We start from the raw sequence: 12,796 nt of genomic DNA on the forward strand, positions 1-12,796 counted from the left end.
AAACGCTTTTGAAAACAAGGAAATCTTTTAACTCAGAAAATGTATGATACTTGACAGGTTATAAAAGTTTTAGTTTAGTATTTTAGTAGGTAATTTTTTTATAAAAAACATTTTAAATAAATTTAAATGCTTTTTATAAAAAATAACTATTTCCTTCTATAAAAAATATAAATAATATTTTAATCAAAATAGAATGAAAATATATTCCGGTACTCTATGCATATTATAAATGTCTATAATCTAGGGGCTTAATAACTATATAAATCTAGTCACATAAATTGCGTCGAAATTACATGAAAACCACAAAACTAGAAGTTTACTATAAGAAAATGTACTAAGCCAAGCGCGATATTAACACCTAGAACCACATCTACGGTACTTAAAGAAAACTGTTGGCACTGACAAAAATATGTTTTTAACGAATACTTCCAAATATAAGCGACAATAGGAGGATTATATTGTAGCTTATCGGTACTCATTGGTTTTCACAGAAGACAAGTGCTCTATATCTTCTCACCCTCAGACAATTGTGCTACCAAATATATATAGGCAAATACGTGCTCTGGATTGCTTAAGAAATCACACTCTCATATCTTAGTCACTTTGAAGGGAAAAGTTGTACGGAGAATTCTTAGCACCAGTTGTAGAAAGAGCCTGCAAGCCTGCAGAATCAAAACTGCAAACTTTTTACTTCAATCCAAAAATAAAAATCGGTAAAATCTATGAGATGGGTCATTTAAATCATATAAGTAGCGAAAAGATGTGTGTGGTAAATTTTGTGATAAACAGCAGTGAAACACCCGATCTCGAAGCTGAAGTTGTGAAGTAGTTTAGAATGTTCAGGGCCTATTAACATCTAACTAGATGACATTGACTCGAAATCAGAATGGGTAGTAAAAACACTTATTAATGGAGGCCAAGGCCGGATACTGAACAACTTTAAACTTCTTTTTGTGAAGATGAGGTTTATTAAGCATGCTTTTTAATAGATGTGTTAACACATTTTTTGACAATAATCGAATAAACTCTTTTTAGCTCTATTTAATGTCCTAAATTCGAATCTAAGTAACGTGTTTTTAACTGATTTATCTGGTGCTAACTACTAAGAAGCACTGCTAACTAACCTTTCGAAATTATTGTGAAATATTTTTCTTCAACCAAGCATTTGCACTTAGTTTTCGAGTTTATTTCACGTTAAAATCTACTTAGAAATATTAATATTAAAAATCACCAATAAAAAATATTCAATAATATATCATATGTATGAAAATTGATTAATTGTATTATATATAACACCTACAAAAAAATTAAGATGTAAAAATTATTAAGTGAACATAAGATGTACTTTAAGAATATCTAACACCTTTTAGAAAAATACCATCTGGATTAAAGTGGTTTCTATATGAATTGGAATGCAAATGACTACGTGCTTTTATCGATTAAAATTGAAGTTGAAATAAAAATGTTTATTTGTATGTAGACTTTTTAATCTACTTTAAGTAACATTTAACATCTTTGCAAAAATTTTATTTGGAAATAATTGGATCTCCAAGTGAGTTTGTGTACAATTGGCTTCGACTTTTATCAGTTGAAATTTAAAATAAACTTTATAAAGTTGAGTTTAAACATCTTTTTTGTGTTTAACATTTTTATCTTGAGTGCTACTAAATAAAATCGCAACAATATTGTTTTTTTTTTTAACACACAACATAAGAATATACTAATTTAATTAGTATGAAATTAAATTTTTTTAGTTTAACTTTGATGATTTTGCAAATTATCAGTGCTCTACAGTAGTATGTAGTAAAATTATAAATAATATATTTAATTAGATTTTTAACGTCAATTATAACAAAAGAAACCTTTTTTTTTATAAACACTATTTTTTATTATTAAAGTTAAAAAATTTTGGTACTGCATTCATATTATTTCGTAAAATAATTAATTAATTTTTTATTAAACTTTTTAGTTTTATATTTATTTATATACATATATATATATATATAGTATATAAACGTGAGAATAGTGAGAAAAAATAGTAAGAACGTTTAGACTAAAAATCGAAATATTTAAATTTTAATCAATTTAAATTCAATACAAAGACCCAGTCTTATTTGATTCTCTGGATTTATTTATTGAAACATATATTAATTTATTATATTATTATTGTAATATTTATTATATTATATTATTGAAGTAATTTTTGAACTGTAAGTGCCAGAAACCAAATTTTGTTTAATTTTAATTGTTGGTTATTTGATGAAATCTAAAAAAGATTGATGGTTAAGCCATAAATTCACTTGATTAGAAATTAATTTTTTTTTAAATACAACTTATATACTAATATAAAATATTCTAACAACCATAACAATAATACCAAAAGGATTTTTGGATATACCTATGGTTTGATTGTCCATAAGTAGTACAACTATTGCAACTAATAACATTAGAAATTATAACAATAGGTCAACAATAGTATTATAACAATAAAAAATATATAACAAAAGTAATAACTAATGGTATAAGAAGTTGAACCCTGTGAAATTTAGATTCTAATTTATTATTTTACGGCAGGGCTGTCCACAACACGATCCATGGGTCTCATGAGGCCTGTGACATGTTTCTCATCTACCACAATTAGGTAAATTTTTCTTTGTTATATTTAAGTAACATCACATTCTTTTATTTTTATGTTATCCCATTTGTGGTAATTTACTTATTTGACAAAGATTTTTGTATATATTTGTTGTATTTATTGAATACATTATTTTAGCATTAGATTAAAAATAAAATATTTTTCGTATGGCAACAAATAGTATTAATAATGCTGATAATGATAGAATTGTGAAAGATAAATTAATGAAGAATTAATAAAACTAAATTTATCATTATCATTATATTTTTACTTTTTTCCGGAAAAATTAAAAACGTATGTATTTATTTCTACGGCCCTCCAACCTATTCAATGATTTATATTGCAACGTGATCTTATTTGGTCTGGAAGGCCCTGTTTTATGGCATCCGAAACAATTTAATGGACAATCCATGAATTCACTTAATTTGGAAATAATTTCATATTTTTTAATAAAATGTAACAATTATTCTAAGATAAAATATTCCAACCTTAACAATACTGAAAGAATTTTTGGAAATATCTATTGGTTTGATTGTCGATATATATTTGGACTGTATGTATTAGAAATTGAACCTTTTTCAATTTGAATCATTTTTAGATATTTGGCGGCATCCAAAATAGCTTTATAGTAATATACTTTATAAGATATTAAATTCATTTTTTATTAAAATGTAAGAATAATCATAAGATAACAACTATAATTAAAATCCTAAAAGGATTTTATTATTTTATATGTGTTGTGCATTATATTTGTTTGCTGATAATAACGCACTCTTTTGAAATATAGGTATGTGTATATTCGTTACCACAATTTCAATATAAATGCACTTATAGTACCTATGTGATATATCTAATCAGTGAAGCATCGTAAAAGCATTTATTATATTATATTTAACATATATCATTAAGTGCTTAACAGCAACAGTATATCAATGCAACACCTTTATTATCAGCAATTAGCTTAATGAAACTAAATATTTTTTTATACCTTGTTTTTTTTTTTTGTTTTGTTTGGAAAGATACACAAGTTCATTTGAATATTTACATTTACCTTTTAGGTTTAATTTTTTTGTGGTTGTTAGAAAAACTTTACCACTAATTTGCTCTCCACTGTAGTAAATCGGCACCGCACGGTTCAAATAGAATTGGCAAGTAGTTGGCATTTTGCAATGATTTTCTTATAAAACAAAAAAAAATTTATTTAACAAACCCGATTGTTGATTGTCAAAAATTTGAAAAATTTTAATTTTGTTTATGGTAAATAAATTTTAATTTTATTATTTAATTCCGAACGATACTCTCGTAAATTTTGTTTATTATTATTGCTTTATATTGTGTCTTCAATACTGGTTTCGAACTAAATTTCACTCGTGGAGCAAACAAAACGCTAAGCGCACATCGCCCGTTTAGATAAAAACGTCAACATTCCGGCCTGTGGCTGAATTGTGACTGTTGCTAAAATTGTGCAGTCAACAACATGAAAATGTATTTCAATTCGTTCTGCCACATAAAATATAAAAAAATTAAAAAAAAATCTGAAAAAATAACAAATAAAGCTCAATAAAAGTCAATGTTGTTGTTTTAGTTGAAAAAAAAAAAAATAAAAATAAATGTAATTACAATTCTAATTCTGATGATTTGCAAACAATTGTTAAATTTATCTTAAGTTGCGAGATTAGCTTACCTAGAGCCGCATTTCATCGCCGTCGCTGTAGATATCGCTGTGGATGTCACTGTGGATGTTGCTGTGAATGTCACTTTCGCAAAAGCCCATAAACCCCGTTTAGGCAGTAGAGGCGGTAAAGTGTAATGTACCGGCTAAGCTGTTTCAGTAGAGAAATTTCCAAAACTCTAAACAAATGTACAACTATCTTTTATAAGCAATAAATTTGAAATAAAATTAAAATGAAAATTAGAAATAAAAAACATTTGCAGTTAGCATTTTTAATTAAGTGAAAATTTTATTTAAGTTTTTTTAATCATTTGCTGTCATGACAATCGCATAAAATGTTGTGTAAAAAACACTTACAAAACTTTTTTGTTGCGAAAGGAAGTTTGTAAATAAAATTTTAAAATTTAATGAAAATTATTAGAAAAACTTTCATTTAATATTATTTCATAACATTGATATTTTAATCAATTCTGTTATATATTCAATATAGTTATTTTCCTATCTTTTAAATATTAAACAATTTTACACAAATCTTATAAATATTTGCGAACTTTTTTAAATCAAAAAATATTTTCATTTTATTTGGTGTTTTTTGTTTTTTTTTTTGGTATTAAATACATAATTATTGGGCGGAGAAAAAAATTTGGCTTTTTAAATATTTGATAAAATTTATTATTTGAAATATATTTTATAGAATTCAATAATAATCGTAACAGTAATGAGCGAAGTGATTTGACACATGATTTGCTTGCCAAAAATATGAACTTTCCTTTTTGAAAACTTGGTAAAAGATCTCGATTCTATATTAGAATATATTAGAAAGTCCTCAAATAAATTTGAGGACTTTTAGAATATATATATGAATTTTGTTTTATTAGTCAAATTAGCTCACCTTAGTGAAAACAGATATATTAATAACATTCGTAAGTCTGATTTTATTTAAATAAAACAAGGTGTTCAAGTAATCACAGCAAAATAAATAAAATAATTTAAAGCTGTTATTTTACCAACACCACGAGTATATGGAAAAGGTATTGATATATAAATAATAAATATAAATAATAAAAAAATGTACTCTAAAAATAATATGTTTCAATGATTAAACTTATTTGAATAATACGCATAATATTTAATAATAATGTTAATTCTGCTAAATGGTGCATATATAAAACTAATTGACTTACATTCACAGAATTAAATTTTAATAAATTTATAATGTAAATTAAGTGATGCATTCATTACATCTGTTATTTCATAAAATAATTAGCCAAAAAATCAATTAATTAAAATAATTTAAAAAATAAATTTTTGTTGTTTTACTTCTGTTCGAAAACCTCTTTATAAAATAATTATAAAAAATAAATTTTTTTTTAGTTTGTGTTTCAAAGTTTCTATAATTAGTATCCCAAGCAGTGAAGAACTTTTATTTCATAATCAAATAATAAATAATAAATGACTATATGTAGAATAATATAATGACAAGATTCTGATTTCCCGGCACATACCTTTTAGAGATATCGTTCTCTAAAGTGAAAAAATTTTACATGGAATCCACCAACAACAAGTCTATTTGTTGTTGCCCTTTTAGTTAGCACTAATTCTTACTAGCGTAATTAATCTAAAAGTTAAGTACTTTAAAGGTCGACATCTCAAGCAGTAAACTATGTTATATCGACACATAGCGTGAAAAGAAACGTTGTTCAAAAGAACTGATTCTATTGAAGTCTAGCATTAAATCAGCGTATTTAAAAATCTTAATTGCGCTAATGCAAAACTATAATATAATACTACACTATAGGTACAATATATGATATTATATAGTAATGTATTAAATATATTATACTGGATAATATGCTATGTTATTAATATATAATGATTACAGATTGTTACCTACTTTTCTGTGACAAAAGAATTGTTTATTATTTAATATTAATAAAACTATTCAAAAATAAAATTTCTCATTAACTTAAGGCCTTACAATTATTCTTGCTACTTGCACTAATGAAAGATTTACTAGATCCTAACCGTGTAAAGTATTGAGATGGCAATATGTAGACAATTTCGGAATAAAATGTTCTGGAATTGTCTAAAATTACAAGAGACAAACAATTGAAGCTGTTGATACTCAATAATATAGTTGGTAGTTGATATTTTTTATATTTTTTGGGTCCAAGAATTTATGCAAGAGTGATAACACTCTTCTACCGACGTATTATCTTTTCAGAGGAATATATTTAATATAGCAACAATGGTCTTGATAAAAAAAATTATTGTCTTGTTGAAAGTATGAGTTAGGTTATCCCAACCTTATTACTCATAGAAGGTAATAATAATAACAATTATAATGAAAACAACAATTATAACAAAAACATTAATAAGAACATTTATTAAGTACATAGTTTAGCAGCTGCTTAAAAAATTTTTAAGAATCAGTCATCAGAATCGAACTATACCCATACAAATGCAGTTCTTTTTATAAAAAAAAGAGTTGAACCAATAAAAATTTATAATATTACAACTATAAACTTTGAAAAAAAGTTCACAGTCTACACAAATTCACCACAAATACTATAAACGTTATTAACCGTTTTCAATAATTTCTAGCAAAATTAATTCAGATTAGGCAATAAGAATCTATATTTCCATTGAAGAAACTTTGGAGAATATTCTGTACTTATAGAGCCTAACTTTGAAATTCTTAAAAACATTCGTAACTATATTTGTACATAATTTGTTTGATATTTTGATAAAATTATAATTAAAAAAATACAATACATTTAAAATCCTCACATAGTAATATAAATAATAATTTTCTATTAAATTCATTAAAGTATATAATCGACAAGGCTCATATACAATAAGAAGACTGAATCGAATATATTTGTGGTTAACTCACAGAATGCGAACTACTTTTTCAAAATTTAGGTTGAAGAAAATGGTAATTTCTTGGTATTTGCTTCTTAGATTTACTAGAAGTGCTCTTAAAACATAAAATTACCTAAACTTTCATATAATCTAAGAAAAAGCAATAACTTTCAATAGATATGTGGTTTCACTTAGATCGATTCAAATTTTATACAAGTTCTTATATGAGAAGTACTTACACTTTTATTTATAAACATATTTTGCTAACATGTGGTCTATGATATATTTATTTGAAATTAAAATTCAACCATCTGGTTTGCATTAATAGTTATATAGTTACTATAAAAGCGTTGTCTTGAAATAATTTTCCAAAAAATTCCAAAGTATATGATGAATAATAAAGATTATTAAAAACCAATTTCTGTTTTTGTTTCAATTAAATTCTTTACTCAAAAAAATTAAAATTAACATGAATGATTCTGCCACATTATACATATACATACATACATACATATATATATATATATATATATTTAAATACTCTTCATTCATAATTTGTACTTATTATCTCTATATTTTCTTTCTATCTCAGATACAATGTGTCAAAATATTGCAGATAAGCACAGAACAGAGATTAATTAATTTTTACGTAAGAAACTTCTAAACATAAATGGTTTGTTTTATTCGAATTACTATAATTGATGATGATATAATGATATAATTGACAATGTAGCTTTCAACGAAACCACTAAAAAAATCTTAAGAAAACAGTGGAAGTTTTTTGATTAGTATTCCCAAATATCGCATTCAACTTTATTGAAATATTCAACTCGTAGTTTACAAGAAGATTTGCAAGAACAAGATTTTACAGTCTTTATATAATATATTGTTTACATTTAAGTTCTTCTTTAACATCTCAAATATGCATTTTTGAATGATAGTCATATCTTTTATACATTTTATTTGAATCTTATTTAATTGAAAGGGAAGCTCAGCAGACTGGCGATCCCCAGACTGGTATTCAAAGAATCCCCACGTATTCTTTGAATACCTTGAAACATTTAATAAAATTCTTGAAGTCTTCAATAAATACTTCAGTTCTGAAAACGACGATAGTCTTCATGTAGGACTAATACTATCAAATTCATGAATAAGGATAAAGCTGTAGTTTTTACTTATTTCCTAGCGCTTCCATTCCAAGATATTGTTGATGGTAAATATGTCATTCGAAGAACAAACCCTTCTGAAACAAGTAATATCTTCGCTTTTAATTTCAAAACTGCCATTTATCCTACAACTATGAATGAAATCGATATAACTTTAAAAGAGATCTTTACTACGCCAAGATTTTACTTCAAACCATTGCATCCAGAACCGACTAGAAGCAACACTACTCAAACGCAAAGACATTATTAACACCATACTAAAACTGACCGCCATCGCATGATTTGGAAGAAGTCGATTATTATCCTCTTATATTCCTAAACCTACATAAAAACTGGTGTTATCCAGAAAATGAACCACTTTCTACAGAATCATACATAGTGGCCTGAGAAATGCAACAATCTTACTCAACATCATCTTCGACCCGGACCAGTATCACTTCTTTCAGGTTCTCCGATCGAGAGCTTAGTATATATTAAGTTAATGAGTTTTAGTACCATAAAACTCAACACCAAGGTACTCAACACAATCCAATGACATTTGATTATTGACAAAACAATGATTATTGCTCATGATCATAGTCAAATAAGTTATATTGCGAAACAATTATTAAATTGAATATCTTTTCTTAAAAAGGAAAATATTTTTTCTGTCATGATCTATTATTTTATGTGTATATGACAATCTAAAATGCTTGTAGGGACTTCAAAGATTGCATAGCACAAACAAAAAAAAACCTAAGAATTATTGCGAAATTATTGACTGGCCACTGTAGAATGGATAATCATCTATCGAAGTTATGAAGAGAGAGAAACTGCATACCATGTGCTTGGGGAGTGCCCGGCACTGATACACAAGCGGAAGAAACACCTAGTAGGGTATTTCATGGATCATAAGGAGTTAAGACTAGGAAAGATAAGCTCTATACTGTCTTTCATTAAAGAAATCGAGCTTGGAGAAACACTGTAATCCGACTAAGGGGCACAATAGATCTTTTAGGTGCACGATCCCTTCTTTTCAATAACAATAATAATAATAATTTGTAACTATATAACTCAAACTACGGTATCGAATAAAGTCGTTTCATTGTAGCACTCTTAAATTGCTTATAAGCAAATGTTTATGTATATGTGCCCAACTAAAATACTTTAAAATAACGCGAAATTAATATTTGAACTGAATATATATACATATTTACAATATATGTGAACAAACAAATCACTTCCTCTACATACTCTATAGATCTAATTCGCAATACAACCAAAATGATATTTTATACACTCTCACGAACTTGTAAAAATGCTGACGATAAAATAAAGCACTTAATAAATAAATCTAATTTTTTATTTTTAAAAATGTTATATCTCCAAGCCTGAATACAATCTTGAAAGATAAACTATTTGCAAATAACGTAATGATTTTATAATTTAACTTTTATATTACGAATTATTAACGTTATTAAGGCATATAACTCAATAATTCTTAATTGCGTTGTTATTTAATTTTGTTGACGGTATTTAATTAATAAATTGATAAACAAATGGAAAACTACTTTAAAAACAGATGAGTTTTAAGTAAATTATTAAATAAGATATCGGTATCTGATATAAGTAAATTTTCTCTATTTCTTCCACTAATATCCATTAACATTATTGCAACCTCATTATTTCTATTATTATTATTTATTATACAACAATCTTTACGTATATATTAATATATATATAATATATTAATGTATATACAATATATATTGTAAATTGTTCATTATTCCCTTAATTTAATTTAAAATTGTTAAATAAACAAGTACTCGTATTTACGTGAATTGCGTCAAATGTTTTGCTCATTACTGTCATTTATAGTAATAAATTGCTTTAGATAAAAATATTCGTTTAAACATGTAAACAATACATAAATTATGAGAAAAATTTAACAAATAATTTTTAAGATTTATAGATTTTGAATATTTGAAATATTTTTAGAAGTCAAAAATTTTATTATTAAATAAAAAAATATTTTTTGTTTTCGTATTTTTAAACTCTTAAATTGTAGACAAAGAATGCAATTTTAATAAAAATAAATTTTTGTTATTAATAAATTTTAACGTCAATATTTTCATTTATTTTTTCTTTTGATTTTTAGGTACGAAATAATATTGCTTTAAATAAAAGATATAATTTTTTTGTATATAATAAATTTAATTAAATTTCTTATGACTACAGTAAATTTGATTTATTCTTAAATACTAAAACCGCAAATATTAATGCTAAATCGTACTTATACATATATAAATATGTTTATATTTGTGTAAGTATATATAAATTGATGGCTATTTTGTTACTATAAACGTTTAAAATTACGCTTTTTTATGGATAGTAAATTGTGCAAGTTAAGTTATTATTTTTTTAATGAATTTTAGCTTTTGAGGCAAAATTATTTTTCTTTTGCATTATTTATAACAATTGATTTTATTAATATTATAAATTTCATTGTTTCATTTCATATAATATTATTTGTGTGCTTTCGACTGTAAAGGGAAGAAGTAAACATATCTGCAATAAATATAATATCAATATCATTTAATTTTTATATAATATTATAATTATAAATTATTATTACAATTTTAATTTATATATAATATTATTTAATTAATAAATATTTATTAGTATAAACATTGATTAATTAAATTTTACATTCTGTGATTATATATAACAGAGCTTTAATTTAATAAAAAATGAAATATTCAAATAATATATTAATATTTTAAATATAAATAAATAAATGTAAATATTTCTATATAGAAGTGTTATTCTTACAATTTTAAAAAATTTAACATTCGTTAAAATTAAATAAACTATTGTATTATGATATATGGTATACATGGCCTCAATATAAAAATTTAAAATTTTCTGTTTATTTAAAAAAGATTTATTTCATATTATTAAATTACATATGCTTTATAATTTTTCAAACATTTAATTTAAAAAAATGTAATGTACACATTTTAAAGCATTTTTTAAATAATTACTATTTTATTTTGTTTAATCATAAGTGTCATTTTTATAATTATTATTATAATAATAATCATTATTAATAATTTGAATAATTTTATAATTCATTAGTAATTTATAATAATCATTTTTAGTTAGATTAGTACAAATTTTTGTATATATTTTTGTACATATATTTAAAACATATATATTCGTTTTTTGAATCATGAGCTCAATTCACAAATCTAACCTGTCGTAAATACTGACTATACATTACTATTGACTCACTTTAATGAATTGATTATAAATTAAACGGTGTTTTGCTATTGAATTGAATTGAATTACATCCAAATTATTCGCTTCAGAGCTTCCCACTTTCTAACAACTTTTAATTATTTTGCATAATTGTGTAATTGTAAACAATTTATTATTTTTGTTATATTAATTATAGAATAAATTAATATGCATAGATTACAAAAATCGTGCTGAATAAGATTTATAGACTTTTTTATGAAGTCATCTTAAAATAGTAACTAAAAATTTCAATATATAGAAATATTTAATAAAACTAATTGTGTACATCATAAAAATATCATAAAAAAATTTTATTTCATTTCATTTTAACCAACATATAAAAAAAATTTATTAATTAATAGAATTTTTCAACTGACTACATAGCTGTTTTTTTTTTTGTTATTTTAAATTGGTTCTTTGTCATATTAAACTTTTAATTAATTTAAAGAAATAAACTTTTTTTATACAAATAGTGACTGAATTGAAATTTAAAAAAAATTAATACGAAATATTTATAAATTAAATATTAGCCTATTATATTTTATTATATTATATATTATATAATATATATTATATTATATATTATATAATATATATTATATTATTATATATTATATTATTATATATTATATTAATATATTACAAATATTAAAAAATAAATTTAAATAAATAACTTATTGTTTTTTTTATATGACTTTAGGATTTTGTTGTTAATAAATATGAAGAGAAGAACATTTTTTAATTTTGTTAAATTCATATTTGTGAAAATAAATTCATTTTATTCTTTAAGCTATTAAAGTATTACTTATCCCACTCAACTTCTTAATTTTTCCGAATTTCATTATTAATCAACAAAAATAAATTAAGTCAAATTATTAATTTATTTTGTTTCATTAAATGGAAAAGGATTCATGTACGTTTTACTCCTAGGGATATTTTCTCCTCATTCCTTTAAATGAGAATCCCTTTATTTAAGGGATTCAAGCTTAACTCTCGGCTTTCAATGCATTTCATATTTCCGTTTGAAAAGCTTCATCTACTTATAATTTTTTAAATAGAAAATATGTTTATTTACGGCTCTGCTAACTTCAATCACAAAATGTATTCTTTTAACTGGTCGATTATTATTCACTATAATATATTTTATATATAAAATTATAATGTCATAATAAATTTTAA

General features: G+C 23.8%; 1 protein-coding gene across 5 annotated transcripts in view; it reads right to left on the bottom strand.

Moving 5' to 3' along the window:
• The window catches only part of LOC119686252 (arrestin domain-containing protein 3), a 51,919-nt gene that overhangs the window by 9,936 nt on the left and 29,187 nt on the right, over positions 1–12,796 (bottom strand). For 2 of the 5 annotated variants that reach the window (XM_038100778.1, XM_038100777.1), the window contains exon 1: positions 3,687–3,880. The exons of 2 other annotated variants lie outside the window; for them this stretch is intronic. In XM_038100778.1, the coding sequence (XP_037956706.1) occupies positions 3,687–3,798 (112 nt within the window). In that variant the 5' untranslated portion in view covers positions 3,799–3,880. Of the gene's footprint in view, positions 1–3,686; positions 3,881–12,796 lie in introns of those variants that run through there. One more of the 5 variants, XM_038100781.1, reaches the window with a different exon arrangement.

The sequence above is a fragment of the Teleopsis dalmanni genome, chromosome 2 (genome assembly GCF_002237135.1).
Source record: "Teleopsis dalmanni isolate 2A chromosome 2, ASM223713v2, whole genome shotgun sequence".
Classification (NCBI taxonomy): domain Eukaryota; kingdom Metazoa; phylum Arthropoda; class Insecta; order Diptera; family Diopsidae; genus Teleopsis; species Teleopsis dalmanni.